General features: G+C 40.3%; 3 protein-coding genes and 1 long non-coding RNA gene across 7 annotated transcripts; 2 read left to right on the top strand and 2 right to left on the bottom strand.

The window, feature by feature from the left end:
- Nucleotides 1–121: 121 nt before the first annotated feature.
- LOC135616552 (tRNase Z TRZ2, chloroplastic-like) lies at nucleotides 122–4,971 on the top strand. 3 transcript variants are annotated; one of them, XR_010488387.1, is made up of 9 exons: nucleotides 123–628; nucleotides 1,714–1,876; nucleotides 1,958–2,028; nucleotides 2,146–2,241; nucleotides 2,366–2,479; nucleotides 4,106–4,174; nucleotides 4,390–4,464; nucleotides 4,555–4,703; nucleotides 4,775–4,971. XR_010488387.1 is itself a non-coding variant. In XM_065115856.1 (8 exons), exons 1-8 carry the CDS (start codon nucleotides 227–229, stop codon nucleotides 4,639–4,641), a joined length of 1,077 nt encoding a protein of 358 aa, XP_064971928.1. In that variant the 5' UTR covers nucleotides 123–226; the 3' UTR covers nucleotides 4,642–4,971. The 3 variants fall into 3 exon arrangements, 2 of the variants coding, with proteins under 2 accessions (XP_064971936.1, XP_064971928.1); XM_065115856.1 differs by having other exon boundaries at nucleotides 4,555–4,971; XM_065115864.1 differs by lacking the exon at nucleotides 4,106–4,174 and having other exon boundaries at nucleotides 122–628; nucleotides 4,555–4,971.
- A 4,729-nt stretch (nucleotides 4,972–9,700) lies between these two features.
- On the bottom strand, nucleotides 9,701–14,464 carry LOC135616561 (probable splicing factor 3A subunit 1). Of its 2 annotated transcripts, XR_010488388.1 has the most exons (5): nucleotides 14,308–14,464; nucleotides 11,862–14,082; nucleotides 11,458–11,776; nucleotides 10,786–11,337; nucleotides 9,701–9,990 (listed from the first exon to the last, which is right to left on the bottom strand). XR_010488388.1 is itself a non-coding variant. In XM_065115873.1 (3 exons), exons 2-3 carry the CDS (start codon nucleotides 14,055–14,057, stop codon nucleotides 11,507–11,509), a joined length of 2,466 nt encoding a protein of 821 aa, XP_064971945.1. In that variant the 5' UTR covers nucleotides 14,058–14,082; nucleotides 14,308–14,464; the 3' UTR covers nucleotides 11,321–11,506. The 2 variants fall into 2 exon arrangements, 1 of the variants encoding a protein (XP_064971945.1); XM_065115873.1 differs by lacking the exon at nucleotides 9,701–9,990 and having other exon boundaries at nucleotides 11,321–11,776.
- Nucleotides 14,465–15,298: 834 nt separating this feature from the next.
- Nucleotides 15,299–16,573, top strand: LOC103977363 (uncharacterized). Its single transcript, XM_009392857.3, has 2 exons — nucleotides 15,299–15,847; nucleotides 15,964–16,573. The coding sequence occupies exons 1-2, from the start codon at nucleotides 15,475–15,477 to the stop codon at nucleotides 16,452–16,454; spliced, it is 864 nt and encodes a 287-aa protein (XP_009391132.2). The 5' UTR covers nucleotides 15,299–15,474; the 3' UTR covers nucleotides 16,455–16,573.
- An 83-nt stretch (nucleotides 16,574–16,656) lies between these two features.
- Nucleotides 16,657–19,932, bottom strand: LOC135616569 (uncharacterized). Its single transcript, XR_010488391.1, has 2 exons — nucleotides 19,547–19,932; nucleotides 16,657–17,218 (listed from the first exon to the last, which is right to left on the bottom strand). It is a non-coding gene; the product is annotated as an uncharacterized LOC135616569 (long non-coding RNA).
- Between the last annotated feature and the right edge of the window lie 56 nt (nucleotides 19,933–19,988).

The raw sequence follows: 19,988 nt of genomic DNA on the forward strand, positions 1-19,988 counted from the left end.
CTTAGTTCCTAAACGCATGCTATAATGGATCCATCGCCTCGTTCGGATCCTCATTTGGATCCGATAATTCTATATCGGATCATTGCTTAGACTGTTCTGCCGTATCATTTGAACAACAGATACTTGACCGACACCTCCTTCCTTCCTGTCTCCGGTGTCTTCGTCCTCTCCTCTCCTTATCCTTCCACCCCTCGCAAACCCCCTTGGCGATAAAACCCTAACCGTAATGCTAACATCCCTGAGCAATCCCCAACTCCTCCCTTCCCACATCCTTCCCTTCGATCATCGCCACCCAGTGCTTCATCGATCACCCTCAATCAATGCCTTCGACGGCGGCGGCAGCCGCGACGGAGACCCCTTCCGGGCGCTGTCCTTGAAGAGGTCGGGGTTCCTCTCGGTGATTGACCGGGCGATGGAGGAGGAGGAGGAGTACCGGAAGGCCAGGGCGGAGGTCCAGCGGAAGGGGGTGGACGTGGAAGGCTACTCGATCGAAGGGATTTCCGTAGGCGGCCACGAGACCTGCGTTATGGTCCCGAGTTTGAACGTCGCGTTTGACATTGGCCGGTGCCCGTCTAAAGCTGTCCACCAGGATTTTCTCTTTATCACTCACGCTCACCTCGACCACATTGTAAGCTCGCTCGCGCTGTTCTGCAAGAAACGGAATTTCTATGCTCTTCCGATAAAAAGTGGATCTTGATTCAAATGCTTATCTCTTTCGTTGTCTATTTGAAATGTAGTCCTTTGTTTAGTTGGACAGAACTTGGAATCTCCTAATTAATATTTGAAACCAAGTGAAATGAATGAAGGAAAGTTTTTAGTGTCGGCCATCAAGTGGGCCAACAATTTGATAACATAAACAAAGGAGAAGAGTCAGAACAGGAGTTCTTGAACTCTAATTTTTAACTATTTTTCCGGTTAAATATCTGATCAGATGGAATTTCAAATTCTACAAATTTGCTTTTGGCGCATTGAATTCATTTAATATGATGCTCTATACAACCGATCCTCCAGTTTATCTGGAATAGAGCATATGGAAGTGTATTTATAGGTCCACAATATACAAACGCATCCTCCAAAAGTTTGGAGAGTCTATGTAGTGGTTACCATAGGAAATACTGTTGCTGAAAAATTCATTTTCTTCAGTCACAGAAAAGGTTTACAGTTGTTGATGATACACTATAGCATCTTGGAACTGAAATAAAAGGTAACACGGTACTGATTGTTGTGCAATATCTTTCATTCATGATGCAGATTAATTCTTTCTACTAGTTCTAGGAAATCTAATTGCAAGCCATCTTTGTCTTCACTTCTCTTAACATAATAGTAATAACATCACTAATGCCATCAGTCTTTTCTGTAGTTCTTGAAAAATTAACACTTCATGGGCTCCCATTGGCATTTACCTTGGAATGGACAAATTTTATTTTATTTATTAATTTTTTTTCGAGTTAATAGTTCAAAATTTTCTCAGCAAACTTTTATACTGATTGGGTTTTTAAAAGGTTCTCAGCTTCCTTTCCCTCTTTCCCTTTTGATAACCACAGTTTAACAGTCCTGCATGGTCGAGGGCTATGGTTGCAGATGGACATTTGCCAACTTTTAGCAAATTTATGTACTGATTGGGTTGATAAAATGTCATCAGATTCTTTTTCCTCTTTCCTTATTGTTAACCATGGTTTAACAGTTCTGAATGGTCTTGGGCTATGGTTGCAGGGGGGGCTTCCAATGTATTTAGCAACTCGCGGCCTCTACAATCTAAAACCTCCAACAGTATTTGTGCCTCCATGCATCAAAGAAGATGTGGTGAATTTACTTGAAATTCATAGAAGGATGAGCCAAGTTGAGTTGAAACTTGATTTGGTTGCACTTGGTCTGGGTATGCACCTCATCAGTTGACCTTTTTATTCTTTCTCATGCATATATTTACTTCTTACTATGCTTGATATCATAATGTTAGGGGAGACGTATGAAATACGTAACAACCTTGTTGCCAGACCATTTAGAACCCACCATGTGATACCCAGCCAGGTACATATTTGAACCAGATGAAGACTGTTTTGTCAGAGGCATCTAACACCTAGTGTGTTTTTGTGGTTACCAGTTTTCATTTTGTACCTTACATGTCGAGTTTCAAATATGATACAGGGGTATGTCATTTATTCAGTGAGAAATAAGCTTAAAAAACAGTATGCTCACCTAAAAGGACCTCAAATAAAAAAGTTGAAGCTTTCTGGCGTCGAGGTTTGTAACTATACCTTCCTTTTAGAAGTTCTAGCTGCTTGGACGCTATGTTATCTTTTTAGAGCAAATTTTCTGTGCTTGCATCATAAGATGATTGAAAATGTTATTGTTATGTTTTGTATAGATTACAGATATTGTATTGTCTCCAGAGGTTGCCTTCACAGGAGACACAAATTCTGATTTCATTCTTGAGCCACGAAATGCAGATGCCCTGAGAGCAAAAATTCTTATAACTGAGGTTTGGTTCTTTTTAATCACCAGAAGTTGACTCTTGTATTCATTTTTCATCTGAACTCTTTGAATAATTTCCTGGAGTATGCTTTATGCTTTTCGCTGTACTGATGGTTAAAGGTTTTGTTTGCGAAATATTTATGATGTCTACATGATGAAAACATGGTGGCAAAAATGATCAACCAGTGACACTGCAGTTGCTCCAAGGGACATTTTTTAAGCTTTTCAGAATCAGGATGAGCCATGATGCTAAGAAATATCTATGGGAGATGAAACCATGCTATATAGAAGCTATGGTTGAAATATATCAGCCCTAGATATTCAGTTTTTGGGGCTAATCTGACACCAAAACTATGGATATGTGGAGTACACTTAATGACACCAAAACTATGGATCTTAACATAAAAAATGGTTAAGGTTGAACATAGATGATTAACTTGTCCCTGTTGGAGAGATTTCAGACAAGAAGTCTGGTAGGAATCTACAAGAGAATCAAGAACAGTGGTTGCTAGTTTGCCAACCAAAGATAACTCTGTTGCCGTATCATTCATATGGACAACTCTTTTTTTAGGCTTTCAGCAGCTGTGACCTGTCTTCATATATTGCAACTCTTTTCTGAGGCTTTTACTTGAACTTTGTACTTTTGGTTACTAATATGAGGGAAGAAAAACTTGACTACAATATTTTCTTGTTATCACCTACTTATTATCTAAGATTTTGGGTTCAGTTTGATCTCTTCAAAAAGGATATTCAAACTCATCAATGTACACCTGAAACAAATTATTTTTTGGTGGTTAATACGTTCTGAATAACCAGCACTATCAATCTTTAACAAACAGCACTATCTTATTGACTCAAACACAGCCAAAATTGACACTAGGATAGCTCAAATTTAATTAAACATAAACATTTTTTACTAACTCTCAAGAATAAACTGGATTGCCTGTTGGATACTTTTGTATGTCCAACAGGATCTGAACCTTAACTTATTTACTTTGTCATTAAATAGTCTTCTGCTGGATCCTTTTGTTTGTCCTTTAAGATCTGAATCCTCTTTCTTCAATGGCATCCAAGTACTCCTTTGGGATTTGATGGTGTTTGTGTCTTGCATTTGCATTTTTTTTATAGTTTCTAAATATTGCATGATAGGAAATACTACATGGCGTGCTGTTTTGTTCTTGTATTAATTTGCTTATTCAAGAAGATTTAGAAGTGTTTGAAAAACAGAGGATTTAGAGGCTATTTTGCTGGCTTCAATTAGGAATATCTGTAACTAAAAATGAAAGGTGTTTGCGGATGCAGATCCATGAATGGAATGTAGTTGTCTTTTTGCAGAGATCATAGAGTTGGTTGTTAGAGGTACTGTCATTGATGAAATTCTTGCGTTTACAATCACAACAACCCTTGATGAATGGTATGTGTATGAGCAATAGTTAAAAACCCCGATTGAAAGGCTGGTCTTGCAAATTGCTGTACAGAAACACCTCAACTTGTGTGCGAGATGGTTTGTCAATTGAAAAGCTAGAAAAAGTAGGATTTTCAAGTGGATGTGGCAGTTATACAAGATTACAGTAGTAGTCCTGTACTTCTTGAGTGTGAATTCAGACCTCACAAGATACTTGTCATTTGTCAGGCGACCTTCTTAGATGATGAGAATGACATCGAACATGCACGCGAACATGGTCACCTGCATTTGCTTGAGGTAATAGTATTTCTCTGTTCTCTAGTTGTCATGATTGTGGATTTCCAAGACCATCCGGTTAATAACTTTCAATTTCACCAGGTTCTGTACGTTCTTCTTTTGCTTTTGGCCATATTAACACACCTGTAACAGTTTTACCCATGCTTCTGTTGAAATATTTCCTGAGCTTTTTTCCAATGTTGGGATTTTTTCAAGTAAAATCTGTGCACGTGTAGATAATGGAGCATGCACAGTGGTTCCGCAACAAGGCCATCTTGCTGACCCACTTCTCATCCAGATACAAGATTGAGGTATATGCCCATTGCCCCATAACATCCATCCATCCCTCATTCCTTTGGTCACAACTCAGCTAAACTATAAACAAATTTTGGTCTTTGCAGGATATCCGCCAAGCAGTATCAAAGCTGCAACCAAAATTGTCTCCGAAGGTTGTTGCTCTCACAGAGGGCTTCAGATCGGCATACTAATACTGCACTTTGTCCATGCAGACAACTTCCTTTCATGCGATCTCCTCATTATGGATACATAGGTAATCTGATTGACACGATGGTTAAATTGTCATCATGAAAGGATGATTACTCAGATACCAAACGTGGATAGGGATCTACTTAAATGATGGTGGTCCGTCCCAGCATGGGCGTGAGTGGATACATCAAGATTACGACATCTGAATCGGCCCGCCCCAGTGCTGGCACTGAGTTGGTACCCCAAAGCTATAACGCACAGATTGCCTAACTCAATGATGAATGATCGAATATTTTGTGTAATCGTTCGGGAAGTTAATCTTCATTCTGTCACCTTGGTGTATTTTTAGGGATCTACTTAGTCACTCTTATACTTTCCTCGGAATCGATAGGCAGTACCATGGTCATATACAGGCTAATACCACATGAAGCTCCTTGAGATGCACAATTGTCTGGTGACATCCGAGGTGCACTCTACGATTGGGGTTGTCTCCGAATATGAGTGAGTAATTCTTTCATATGGATCATTGTCTTAAAGGATATGAGGTGGGATGACAAATAAGGGAAACACATCACATTCAAGCCCTATATGTAGTCTCAGTTTATCTAAGGTATAAGGGAGGAACTGAATCCTCAAAGAGTTATATATCCATATTTTGGAGACCGTTGATAATGACTCTGGATTCGTATGAGCATATTATGGCTTTCCTAGCTCAAAGATATTGTATGTAATTATTGTTGTGCTTAGCTCAAAAGATATTGTGTCAGTCCTCCTCGATTACCCCTATATGGTGTGGCTGAGGAATTGGTATACACGTCTATCTCTAAACTCTATCAACTCCTTAGGTTAAGTACTTTGAGCTTAATTTATTTTATTAATTACAAATTATCAAAAAGATCTATAGTTTATCTTCATGAAATTTAGCAAGAAGAAAGTGAATCTCTTGCAAACTACATTGAGACGTTTATAAAAAAAGGAAAGAAGGAAAGAACGTTGTTGTTGGATTCGAATCCATTCGTGCTAATCAATGGCCTATGCCCTTCACGACTCTTCTGGTCTGTTGCCAAGAAATAATTGATTATACATCCATACTTATTTTAAAAAGAAAATTAGTATATTTTAGAGGAATCCTCTGTGGTCAAAAAGAAGAAAATAAATTTGAATAAACTTGTTAGGGATGATGAACATCCCACCCAACTAAACCTCAAATGAGTATCGATGTGAAAGAGAATTCACCTTGAAAATCTCTGCTAGATTATTTGAAACATTAGACAGGAGGGTTGATTAAAAAGAGACATCTAGATTATTTGACTCAGGAAGGAGACACTAACGTGGCTTTGGGATCCTATGCTAAAGAAAGTTAAAATCAACGATCTTCTAAGTCTTATATTTAGGATGTAGGGTTTCTTCTTTCTAGAATCATCCAGTAAGATCCTCCACCTAGTGCGTGAGGTTAGAATTATCCATTTGAAACCCTAGACCATATCGTAGTATCGACATTTGTTAAATCAGACTTCATTTGTTGAATGCCCTTCTGCCTTCGGCTATTATTGTCGCGACTCAGGTTTGATGGGTTAACTACCTGTCAATTTTGTTGAACTCAAATCACTTATAAAAATGTTTAAGCGAAATTAATAATAATACTATCATTCGTCAAGGTCAAGTATAATGCATATGAGATAGTCCAACGGTGACTCCACGAGTCATTTGATTCTAACTACGAGTAATCCATTTCTACTTGGGCCTCATTACCAACTTTAATACTAAATATCACGACCAGGGTCTAATGGGTTAATTGATCTGCCAACTTTGTTGAACTCAAGCCACTAGTCAAAATATTTAGGCTAAAATTAATAATAATATACTTATTAATCATAAGATAAGGCACCTGTGTATAAGAGGAGTTTATGTCAAAATCATAATAAATAGCCTCATCACTAGCAAGAAATGAAGTGCTTACCATCACCATATGTTCCAGGTCTCGTCAAGAAACAATTGTGTTTCCTTCGTATATAGTACATTCAATGACGATAGATGTACAATCCCTTAGTCCCACTTCATTAGTAAGACCATCCATAGGAGGACGAGGCCCTTTTGTGGGTTCGAGCCAATCAATCAATAACTCACACAGGAACGCACTCCTCTCGATGGGACAAAATTCAAAGCTTAGATGTCCCTCATATACAAGGTCTAAGCGACCTTTAAGCTCTACCACCAGACCCTTCATTTGTCTGTCAGTTCGATCGTATAAATAATGTGAGATTAATAGATTGGTTTACGAAGATTGATCATTGAGATTGTAATAATCTCAAATCCTTAATGGTTCAACTAGGTATTATCGTCGAGCCCCTCGGTTGGCGTAAAAACTATTTGTCAAGAAATCATTGCAAATTGTCAAAAACCAAATTAAATTGAATTAAACATTATAACTAAGGTGGCACACCTACATAATTTTTTTTTTTGTGTAGTTAAATTAGGAGACTAGTTTAGCCTGCAAATGATTATGTTTTAAGTTAAAATTTAGTGTGTATTTATTTTTATATATTTTTAATTTTTTTATAAAATTTCATAATAATTCAATATCATTTGGTTAGCTAGAATAACGAAGTAAAAATTTTTCGGAGATTTTTGTGATGCTTTGATTGATACTAACTAGTTCATTTGGTTATACAGTGAATTATTAAAAAAATTGATGATGAAATTTAGATAAATTTTTATGTTGAGTATAGTCTATTCTATAAGAGATTTTATCAAATTTTTTCTATGAATTATTGCTATGAATTATTATAAATTAATAATTCAAGACGTAGAGTTCTTAATTAAGACATCTCATAGCCCTTTGCTCCCAATTTGATGTGTCTCGCTTCGTAACACACTTAGATCATTAAGGAACATGATTTTTCATTGACATCATCATTTTTTAGTTCAATCAGGTAAACATAAGTTTAATTCACTATAAAATAATAGTCATATAAATTATCGTATGCATAAAGTATTTTGAAAGAATGTTTTGGTTGATATGATCGTCATTAGCTAATCATGAGTTAAATATGAATTTATGTATGCTATAAGTATAAAAATATATGAATTATAATAAAAATATCTTGTATACATGTATATGTGATGGCGTATGGTGTGAGAGTGCACATGTTTTCTATGACGTGTAGTGTGAGAGTATACAAATATGTTACGACGTGCAATACACGAATATGTTATGGCGTGCGATGTGAGAATGCATGTATGTATTATAACGTACGATGTTGGAGTGCACGTATGTATTATGACGTGTGGTATAAGAGTGCACATATATATTATAACATGCGATGTGGGAGTGCACATATATATTATGATGTGTGGTATAAGAGTACATGTATATATTATGATGACATATGATATGGGAGTGCACACATATAGTATGATATGAGGTATATAAGTGCATAACTTTGTTATATTTCCTCTATGTGCATATAAACATTTGAATTATTTCAACATAGAATTTTATCTGCTTATTGTACATATACTATGTTATAGGATTATGCTTGCTAAAGAAGTCATAGGATGAGATATCTATCGTTAAATATCTTATGTCAAGGATCTTGAAATATGTATGTTAATCTAAATAAAATTATAAAGGCTTATACTTACTAAGTAATTATTCACTATAAATTTTATTTTGCATATAAGGATATTAGCATCCAACCTAAGTGATTAGATAGAAAAATGAGCATGTGCAAGTCCATGCCAACGTAGATATGAACGACGATATGTGAGCATTTTATGTATATAACTTTTAGATATGTTATGTTTATTGTTTTTCTTTTGGTTAAATGTTATAATCATGTATATGTATCAATAATAATATTGTGTATAGGGAAACCCTATCATTTTATTTGTAAGTTAGCATATTTTAATTTTAAGATTACCTACTTTTCGTTATAGTCCTATTGATAGCAATAATAAAAATTTAAAATATGACATCCTACATTAATCATGCATATGAGGTATGAGAGCAATTAGGAGTAGTATATTATAGTAACGATAGATCGCATTAGTGGATGTGAACCACTCCGACATCTATTATAAAAGTCAAAACCTAAAGCGACAAGAGTTGATGGCACGCACGACACACTACCCATGAAACATCATATGATGAAGATACGATTAAGTCCAATCATAAAACAACCCCTAATGATGACACAACCAAATTTAATTATGAATCATCCCCTAACAACGAAGTCGCTACCGAATTCGACCATCAAGTGTCACCCAAAGAAGAAGACGTGATCTAATATGATCATCAAGTGTCTCATAACAATAATGAGATCAAATTTAGGCATGCAATATCCTAACAAGGACACAATCAATTCCAACTATAAAGAGTTCCCTATAATAACATAACATGATCGATTTTGATCATAAAACATTCCCCAATGATAAACAAACTCGATCATAAAACGATGATATAACACATGCAGCCGACATCATATTTCAAGCAGATCCATGTGTCAAAATAGGATGTGGGAACAAATGATACGAGTGCTTTGACACATTAAGTCATCTCCTATTGGGTTGATTATCCTAATGTAATTGTTCAAAAAGTTAATCCCCACGGCAACTTCACACTGTAAAAAACCTCTCCGATGTATCCTCAATCCCATCCGAGAAAAAACCCTTCTCCCAATCGAAACTCCATACTAACTTTAAGCATCAATTACGCCACCCCCCCCCCCCCCCCACCCCATAATCTTTTGTTGAATTCTTTATGATCTCCTGCACACCCCCAACTTGTGGCAATCTCGACAATCGAACTCGGATCGGATTTGAGTCCACACCACTTCTCGGACGACAACAGACCCAACATATTTTGCATTACATCCTTTGTGTGAGAATCTCCAAAGTCAAACCCATATTAGATCCCAGTCCGCATCACACGTGGGTGGCACAACCAATCCAACACGTGTCAAACAACCAGAATCAAGCTGCCTCAATCGAGCGAAAGATTCGATCGTATTGTCAGCACGATTGATTCAATAAATCCAACGCAAGGAACAACAGGCAGCATGGAGTGAACAGGGAGGATCAACCATCAATGCTGCGACTCCCATGAAACATTTAGGTATTTGGGAACCCAGAAGAAGGAACGTTACAGAGAAACAAAGAAACATCTAGCAGCCATACTCCCATAAAACAATTTAGATATTTGGGAACCCAGAAGAAAAAACGTTGCAAATAAACAAAGAAACATCGATCAGGCCATACCCCAGACTCTGCCAAAAGTTGCAGGGACGAACACCCGGTAGACATTAAAATGGCATGTTGCTCGCTGCACCAAGTTCTCTCAAATTCTTGGCCTGAAAAGATTCATCAAAACCACAGCATGGGATCATCAATGCTGGGATCGCCAGGAATTCAGGAAGCTGCATTATGATGTCATAATGCCGTAAAAGTATAAACTTTATGCAAATTATGCAATGAGATATTGCTACGTTTATGATAAAGTAAGACCGACGGTCTTAGAGGTTTTTTTATTCAATTACCTTTTCCTTCTTTCCAAAACATTCAGTGAATATGCAGGCAATGAAATCAAAAGGAACCAAGTTGGAAGTCATCTTGGAGAATGAAACCACCGCTACAACTACTTGGATCCATCGACTTAAAAAGACTTGTTCATAATAAATTTTAATTATCAGGATTATCAAAACCATCGAAAATTTCCCATTTCATTATACCAGCTATTATCTGAATGAATGGTTTTTAACATGTCCAAGGATTTTCCTCCAATATAAAATGGAGAATTTATGATCAAACAGCTAACTATCCTCAATATATACCAGAACCTGGTGCAAAATGCTTTTTATAAGGCAGTGGAATAATGAAAGAACGTCTGTCTCAGGGGCAAAGAATCAAATTTCAATGAAAGAAAAAGAAACATCAACTGAAAAGAAAAAGGACAGTAAAGAAAAGGCAAAAACCCAAGGATGGATGGGCAGTTGTCAGAAATGGTCTGATAAAAAAAAAAATCCAACTTCCACCGTGATGCCATGCAAAAATACCCATGTCAAGCAGAGTCATCCTTGGTCATTCGAAGAAAGTTGAACATGAAAAAAATAAAAATAAAAAGAGAAAAAAGAAACACACGCAAGTACCTGAATTCCAAGCAAGGTGGATGGAGCTGACCTTAACGTCATACAACAGGCTCCTGCCACGATAGCATTTCAACACTATTCAGCATGCTAAGCTGGCAAAAAGTTACCAATATGCAAGAACAAGAAACCCTGAGTTATCATCAAGTGATTCCAGTGTGACATAACTTTCTATGTAAAAAGTTCAGCATAAGGGGCATTTAAGGAAAACAAAAGGTCACAAGAGCAGTTTATGAAAATGCATCTTCCTTCTGATCAGTACTAATAGACAATGCTGAAAAGTTCTGCTAGTGCATGAGAAAAAAACTCAAAGCCTCCTTGCAGAAAATAATTAATAGGATAGGGGACCTGAAGAATTATCTTCTCTGGAATATAAAACCTGCATCAGTTAGCTAGCAGATTAGAAAGAAAGATTCTGTAGTACATAGATATTGCACGCTAAACAAGATCTTTGATAGCAATATATCAAGCCATAACAGTAAGCTTGTTCTCTTGGAGGAACATATTCATATCAGCAATACGACTTAAGGAAACAACATCATCCGAATTGTAAATCTGCATTACAAAACCATAAAGTTCATCAGCATAGATAAGTTTCAAGCATCAAACTAGCAAGAACGTAAGTCTAATATTATGAATTACATCCCAACAGATTTATAATCTCAGATAACTAACATATGAGAATAACTGGACGAAGAAAAGTTCTGCTTGTTTGACAAAAAGCTTATCTCTTTCTCCCACCACGTTCCCTCAGAGCAAGGGTTAGAGTTTCTCCAGGGCCAATGTTATAATAAGCAAGGGTAAGATTATCCTTGAGAAAACCAGCGCGACCACTCAGTTTCTGTTTATTAGCAGGAAGCTGAACCTCTGCCGCAATCTTCTCCTTAAGACTGCCAACAGTCTCGGATAAAGACTGTACTGCAATCTCCAGAAGCTGACCTTTCAAGTTTCCTTCATCCACATTTGGAACAGATACAGAAATCCGGCTGGATCCCTGAGAAAATGAAAGGTGGGTTTAGCAATGTAATAAATACTTGTCATTAAAGTGAAAAATCAATAAACATAATTAAAAGAGATACCGGATGCTGGGCAAGGAACTGATCCTCTGCCATGAGTGAAACATCATCGACTCTTTGCCGTTTTGGTTCAGGTTCATCTGGTAGCGGTGGAGCTTCCTCTGGGGGAGGAGGTGGCGGCATTCCTTGTGGTGGAGGTGGCGGGGGAACCATTGGCATGTTAGGCGGTGGCATAGGCAATGGAACAAAAGGTCGAGGAACTACCAATGGTGTGAACTGGGATCCAGGAGGTGGAGGTACAGGGATACTGGGAGGGTTCACCATAATTGATTGAGATAATGGCTGCTGACCCATCATAACATGCTGCGATGACGAGGTCATAGGCATAGGTGAAGGTCCAGGCCTCATGGATGGAATCATTGGGATGATTCCAGGCCTTGGAGGTGCAACAAGACCCCCACCAGCAGAAGGAACAGAATATTGGACTTGGTTTGGGGGGAATCGAGGAATATTTAACGCCAATCCAGGTGGTGGAGGTAGTGGGCGGACAAATGGTACCCCAGGTCTTGGTGCAGGTGCAGGACCTGGAAGTGTCCTCAAATCATTGTTATTAGCGTCAGTTTGTTCCTCACCAGAAAAACCCTGTGATAAGGCTTGGGTGGCAGTGCGTCCAATACTGCCTGAGTGCCCATCCCATATGACCTGCTTTGGCTGCTCATCTTTCTTTTTCTCAATCTCTGCCTTGACAGCATTGGAGACTTCTTCTTCAGTGGTACCAAAAATATCGGGACGAGTTCGTGCAAGCCCAACAATATTCCTAGAGATCTCATCATCCGGAGCAAGAGTTGTCTCCCGGATTTTGGCCATCATCCTCTCTTTCTGCTCCTTGTATTTGGGGTCTATGAGTGAAATGCGCATGTGCTCGGCCATCTCATTAATAGGAATAAGCTCATTGGTAATTGGTGAAATCACAAACTTGGTTGGATCTCTTTCAGCAGCTATCCTCTCCTCAGGTCTCTTCCAGTTCTTCACTATCCTCATAGGAGGCTCAGGCTCATCACCGGATGCCCTTGCTTCTCTCTTTTTCTCATCCGCACCATTCTTGTCAAGTCCTGTAGCCTTCATGCCTTCCACCACAAGCAGCATCTCATCTTCATCCATCTCCATCTCCATCTCCTTCCCTGGTTCAACTGTTTGCATTGGTTCCTCCTCATCCAATGACGATATCTTGCTCCTCCTAATGACTTCATCCAATGTCATTGGTAAGGGAAGCTCCTCATCCTCGTCATCAGCAAACTCAATGGTTTCAACAACAACAAAATCATGCCAATCAATCATGGCCATTTGCAGCCTTTCTTGCTCGATCTCATCCTCAGCCTTCTGCCTAGCCTGTTCCTGAGACCGCTCCCAGTCAAGACGGTGCAAACACCTCTCGAGCACTGTAGTCAAATCACTGGTGCTTTTCCGCAGCTTTTCTGTCAGTCCCGTTGGAGGCATCAGCACCTTTGAGTATGCATCTGTAAGAGTCGTGAAGAATGTGAACATGCTGTGGGTCGGTTTCAAGAAATGGAATTGCGGGTTGCTCATCTCTCGGCTTGTGAGGTTTGTCAAGAAGTTCTTCCCATTCCGAGCAACGAACTGTGCAGTGAGCTTAATGATATCCAACTCCTCCCCAGTGATCCCTTCTGGGAGCCTAACTGTGTACTGCTCGGCCTCAGGGGGCTCAAGAACCTTCTTTGGAGGAACTCTAAACTGAGCTGCAAGGTCAACCTTGGCTGTAGCCTCTTCAGGAGGTGCAGTTGCAGCTGCGGGGGCAGCCGAGCCATCAGAAGGTGCGGGGGCAGGTTCTGATGGCTGAGAGGAGTCTTCGGATGGCTGCTGAGGGGCAGCCTGGACCAGGGCGCGGTGCTCCGAGACCTTGTGCTGGTAGTAGGCATGGTAAGGGTCCGAAGCAGTCAAAAAGTTGAATTTGTTGTTGCCGGCATTGTTGGCAAGAATCCTCTTTTCAAACTCGGGGCCGTTCTTGGCGACGAAAGCCGCAGTCTTGTCTATGATCACTCGAATATCAGGTGGAGGGTGGATGATACCGATCGTTTTCGTATGCGTCGCGACTGGTGCCGGAGCCGGCGCAGGAGGGGACTGCTCTTTCTGTTCTTGCGACTTATTGGCGGAGGAATCATTCGAGACCTGGGCAAGGGGAATCGGGCCGAGGTTTCCATCAGCGGGCGGGGCCGGGAGCGACAAAATCGGGGCTAACATGGAGTTCCCTTGTGTTTCTTGATTCCTGTGGTTGGATTCAGGAGTTAGGGTTAGAACTCGAAGGAGCAGGGACCTAAAATTCCACAGATATGGAAGAACAAAGCAAAAGAAAGATCGTTCTATCCCTAATAAACGAAAACAGAGTTAGAATGAAAACACACAATAACCCCACGATTCAAGAAAGGAGGAACAAGAACAGACAAGAAGATGGAGCTGACGATAGAGCAAACGAGGAAAATTTGCGACTTACCGATTTCCTATTCGATCTGCTGCCCAATATGTACCCGTACAAGAGGGAACAGAAGCCCCTCGATTCCCCTGTCGATCGTCCAATGATCACGCACGCAGGAACCCTAGCGAGGCGCCGAGCGGATCGTCGAGGGCCGCTGCTCGATAAAGAGGGGAACTTGGTCGGTGATCCATACGACGCAATACTTGGGCCAAAAATCCTTTGGCCCGTAAGGCTTATAATGGGCCGACATATTGTAGGCCTCTTTGAGTATAATCTCAATCAGTACAGGTACGATTTATGCTGCGTATCTGTACATGCAGCTTCAGGAAGGCAACACTTACCATCTCCTTTTGTTTTCCTCTCTAATTCATTCTTATTATATATCAACATAATGTTATGCGTGATTTACTTTTAATCCCATCAATTATTAATTGACTATGCTCTCTAGATAATTTAGTGTTTCTCATTCTTCTGTGTGCATGAGTGGTAATATGCTATAGCTAGAGCAGTCTTTGTGCCAAAAAAGGGAATATATATTTCCAGAGAGTTAGGGATCAATCAATTTCTGGGTTTAAGGACAACAAAATACCATTCTGTAACCAATAGAAAGATGAGATATAGGTGAGACATCAACATAACAATGATTTATATTTTGTGTCAAAACCAACTCTGCGTGCAGTCACGTCCATCATTAACTCGATGAACTTGCCCGTGTTGCGGAGAAGATTCATTCCATATACGGAATTTCCACGGATGCTTACGGTTGAATTTACAGTATCTGACATCACAATTGCATTAATCCGATAACATGGCCAGGTACATCGGTAACACTCACTGTGGATGCTACCGGCTTCGTAATCTAGTCGTCTGATCAAGTTCATTGAATCTAGTCGCTTTTAACCACGTTCGTTGCATTTGGCCCAGAGTACGGTCACACGATGCTTTTACTCGTGAGGAGTAGCCAGTCGACCAGCGTCCCGTCGTCACGTCCACGAAAGCTCGGCACACGTCAAGGAGCCAAACCAGGAACGAGCTTTCTTGGCCCCACAAGACGGAAGCGCGAGTCATCGTCGTCCCCGAAAACCCTGCCTATAAGTTGCCGTGCAATCTTTGCTCGAGGAGGGGATGATAGATACAGAGATATAGCTGACGATTCCGAGAATAACCTAACCAGCGAAAAGGCCAATGGCGAGGAAGTACAAAAGGGCGACAGCGCCGCTGGACGAGACGGCAAGAGCGCGGCTGTGGCAAGAGGTGAGCGGCTGCGTGTCAGTGGAGTCCACCACCTCCGATACGGCCGAGTTGGCGGACCTGATCGACTCGTTCTACAACGAGGAGGAGATCGACGAACGGAAAGGCAAGTACGGCATGGGGTCTGAGAAGGGAGGTTATCTTACGAGGAGGTCGCTGGACTCCGTGCTGGCGGAGTCGGAAGCCGACATGGGGGCACACCGGATCCGAGTCGCGGCCGAGCGGGGGGTTAGCGCAGTCTCGCCGGCAGGAGACGGCTTCAAAAGGCGAGTTATCGGTTGGCTCCGAGACAAAGGATTTGATGCCGGTGTGTACTGTTACTATACATCATGATAAGATTATGTTCTGCATGGATGAAATCGATGCATTTAGATTCGATTTTAGGCAGGAGATCCAACATCTATTCGACAATAATCTTTTCAGGGCTATGCAAGTCGTCATGGGAGAGAGCTGAGCGGATCCAGGCCGGCACCCACGATTACATCGACGTGATCGATCGAGGAGGAGGTACGCGCTACATCTTGGAGATCGACTTGGCCGCCGAATTCGAGATTGCCCGACCGACCCAGGACTACACTGCGCTCCTCCGGGCGTTGCCGTCGGTGTTCGTGGGAAGGCCGGGCGCGCTGGAGAGCATCGTGAGCCTCATGTGCGTGGCGATGGAGGAGTCCATCAGGAGCTCCGGCATGCACCTGCCCCCATGGAGGCGAAAGGAGTACGTCCGAGCGAAGTGGTTCAGCTCCTACGGAAGGAATTCTGCGGCCGGTGAGGAGGCCGACAGAGGTGCAGCGTCGAGGTCCGGTACTACGACGACGAAGCCTTGTAGGATAGAATTGCGTTGCAGAGAGGTGAAGGTCCGCGAGGGAATGCTGGCTGAGGAATTCAGAGGCACGTTAAATGGATATGGCTTTTAGCATTCAAATTATGATCGATGAATGTATGCATTGCCTCCTTATAGAAAAGTAGTTTATATGAAGGCAGATTAACTAAAATATCTAATCATTTTCTTGGGATTCTTGAAAGGGTTGGAACATATCATGTGCTACTCAACCTGATAGAATCTCAACAGGAAATACTCACATTCAATCAGTACAAAGTCAGCCAAAACAACTAAACTAATAAGTAGATGAACACATTCTGAATACCATGCATAATTACATCAATTCGAGTGATGTTGAAGTATTGCCATAGTCAGATTTTTCGGCATAATCATCACCCAGCTGAACATATTTCACAAATAAAGAACAAAAAAGTGGAACCACATTCAACTTGACCTCAAAGTTTCATCAGTATATCCATTGATGAACTCTTTTTTTTGCCTTATTAATTGATGAGCTTAACCCTGATGCAACTTCTGAACAAAACAGGTTTTAACCATCCTTCCCCTAAGCTGCATCAGAGAGGTTGCAGGAGAATTCTGCATTTGGATCCTTTCTACTCTTGCACATTAGCCAAAACTTCGGAAATGTAAATTTACCATCACTTGTGGTCACATTCATATGAAGTGGAAAAGTGGAAATACCACTTTTCCACTTCATGACCAAGGTTTCTAGTAGATCCATGAGTGAGTTCATGAAACAGGGCACACGTGGTACATCAGACCATTAACTTCTATAATTATTAGGCCAATTAAAGAAACTATACTGGTGACCTAAATAAAGAACAACTGGACCATAACCTGCACACAACAAAAATGAACTTTAGACTAAAGAAAGAAAGGCATAAGATATTAAGATAAGCAGCTGACAAAACGGTTCATAGAAACATGCATAAAATTTTTAGGCCACCATCGATGTATGGCCATTATGATTTCGGAGTTCTGGTCAGTTTTGCCAATAAAGGACTTGCTGTCATACAGATGTTCAACCAAAACAACTGTTCACTATGTTAGTGAAAAATAAATTAGGCCTATATAGATCGCAATGAAGATGAAACTTCAATACTATTCATCTTCACCATGATGAATTGGTGGTGGATAGTTTCATCACCAGGAAGGTCTGCACCACACCAACAAGAATATTTGGGGATTAAACTGTTTTTTGAAGATCCCCTGTTTCATTTTAATGTTAAAACTGGAGCAAACCAACCAGGACGGCTGAGATATGAATGCATGCTCTATACAACAAACTTGTCCATCAAAATTTTTTTTTTCTCCAAATTTTTGTATGTAACAGAACATTGATCCAACCCAGACACTATATCAATGAGAGCCTTATGCACTAGGTTTGTCATTTTAATATCACAACAACCTCCAATTTAAAGCAAAAATTGGAACCCAGACTGGAAACATTACATCAATTTTCATTTTCCAATTGATATACATATTGTTCTAAGGCCACTTGATCAAAGGGTGTATCAAAAAAGTGAATCCAAGAATTTAAATACAATACTTATTTGGCCGACAGGTAAAGGTTTCAAATGGGAGAAAAGCACAAACAACTTGAAAAGGATCTTAATGACAAGCTAACATCTTATTAGTCCAAATTTTAAGGGTCGGAACAGAGGTAACAACCAGTCAGAAGAGAGACTTATAATTTCCATGGAAAAATAGGACAAGCTCAAAGCTAGAAAAATGAAATCCAACTAAACAATAACATTAACTGAGTTTACAAAAAGGTGACATGTATGCCAACAAAATGAAAATGTTGTATAAAACTCATCATATCATTAAAAACATGAACTAGCATGAGACCACCTTTTTATCTTTGAAATGACATAATTTAGTCTCAGGCTGATATATGACTTTGTAAGCTCAAACATATCTTCCAAATGAAAACATTGCTAACATGTGATACCTTTGAAAATTTTAAGCTTTTGAAAAGATTTCTGGTTTTACCATGGTGAATCTTCTATTAGCCCAACCCATGACTGGGCCTATTAGCATCGATCATAACATGCATAACAAACTGGTCGATAGTAGGCTGTATTCAGCTGGTGCTTAGTTGATCATATGCCCAAGTATATTCATGAACAAAATACATCAGTTCTTGGTATGTCCTGTAACATGCAATGATGTCCTCAATCAGTAAAATCCAGACTACATCTGGGAGGGAGGGACCTCATTTCGCTTAGATGGTTATCAGTGGCACAATCAACTACCATGCAATCTCAAAGAATGATAGTACTTCAAGAGGCTCACCCCACACCGAACAGAGCCTAAGATAGGATGGTCAACAAAGGCATGGAAGGATTTAGAGATGGGATGGTAGCATGATCAAGAAAACAAGGCCAAAACATGTTTAGAACTATTTGAATGAAGGAAAAAGGAAATGGTTTTCTTATGATTAAACCTGCTAGCCTGTAACCCGACTGGTCATGGTTTATTATTATTATTATTTGAACTGCCCCCTAATGTCCTCTGTAACAGTAATCATTTAAGATAATGGTATAGCTCGGAGTAACATTAATTAGTTTGCCCACAGAAGCTGGAATACATTGCAAGGAAAAAGGCTTTGACCTAAGTAGGGATCAGTAGTGGCAGCTAGTCCATAAGAACCATCAGATTGGATTTCCAAAGAAATTAAGAGAACTAATTAACAAGAAATTTAAAGCCAATTTTCTCTCCGATAGAGCAACATCCCAATTTTCTATCTTATTAGATCCACATTTTTTGTATAGCATGCTAGATATGGCACAATAACTCATTAACGTGACAGTAGGTCAAAAAGTTGTATTAACCTCTTGAAACACACATCAGTTGAACATTTTAGCGAGCATCTAGCGATCAGATAGAAGCACCAATTGGGTGCCAAACCAAATTCACCGATTACCTTTCTATAGTAGAAAGTCTACTCCATGATAGAAATCTTAATTGTCAGTGGTCCTTATCATCGGAAACTATTCTTATACAAAGAAGTGCATTTTTTTTAGTAAGGAATGAATTTAGACCCTAAAAGTAATATACCAATCGACAAACTGTACTAAACAAAATAATGTGAATTCAGAACCGAGCAGTATCAAACTACAGAACAATAAGACAAAGACAAGAAGCAACGGGAAGACATACGACAACCGTCGAGCTTCTATTTCTCGGAGGTGGCAGCGGCTCCTTCTGCAGCCTGATCGGCATCCCCCTCGGAAGCCTGCAAGATGCTGAGAGGGGACACGGCGGGCGTCTGCAGGCAGCCAAGGAGGTAGGCGTACGACTCCATCCGCGTGGGCATGGTCTCCAGGGCCTGGAAGTTGTCGGGCCCGTAGAGGCGGCTCCCGCCGCACCATATCCTGCTTCATCCGGGAGATCGCCGCGCGGATCGGCGGGAGACAGGTGGCCACGGCGGACCGCAGCGACGTCATGGCCACAGAAGGAGCCGCCGCCGCCGATGCCAACCCACAAGGGAACAACGAGAGGGAGTACGTGACTGACTGCCAAAATCCTAAATCTATATAAATTGTCGTGAGTTTTAAGCCCGGTTAAACAAAGAGCAAAATGTCGCTAATCACATGTTACC

Source organism: Musa acuminata, chromosome BXJ1-3 (assembly GCF_036884655.1).
Source record: "Musa acuminata AAA Group cultivar baxijiao chromosome BXJ1-3, Cavendish_Baxijiao_AAA, whole genome shotgun sequence".
NCBI lineage: Eukaryota > Viridiplantae > Streptophyta > Magnoliopsida > Zingiberales > Musaceae > Musa > Musa acuminata.

What these genes read in the sequence shown, in the direction of transcription:
- LOC103977363 (XM_009392857.3), top strand. Translation starts at nt 15,475, where the DNA reads ATGGCGAGGAAGTACAAAAGGGCGACAGCGCCGCTGGACGAGACGGCA. An exon ending in AGACAAAGGATTTGATGCCG is followed by an intron (nt 15,848 to 15,963) that starts GTGTGTACTGTT and finishes TAATCTTTTCAG; the next exon opens with GGCTATGCAAGTCGTCATGG.
- LOC135616561 (XM_065115873.1), bottom strand. Translation starts at nt 14,057, where the DNA reads ATGTTAGCCCCGATTTTGTCGCTCCCGGCCCCGCCCGCTGATGGAAAC. An exon ending in AGTTCCTTGCCCAGCATCCG is followed by an intron (nt 11,777 to 11,861) that starts GTATCTCTTTTA and finishes TCATTTTCTCAG; the next exon opens with GGATCCAGCCGGATTTCTGT.
- LOC135616552 (XM_065115856.1), top strand. Translation starts at nt 227, where the DNA reads ATGCTAACATCCCTGAGCAATCCCCAACTCCTCCCTTCCCACATCCTT. An exon ending in TTTGGTTGCACTTGGTCTGG is followed by an intron (nt 1,877 to 1,957) that starts GTATGCACCTCA and finishes TCATAATGTTAG; the next exon opens with GGGAGACGTATGAAATACGT. An exon ending in TGAAGCTTTCTGGCGTCGAG is followed by an intron (nt 2,242 to 2,365) that starts GTTTGTAACTAT and finishes TGTTTTGTATAG; the next exon opens with ATTACAGATATTGTATTGTC.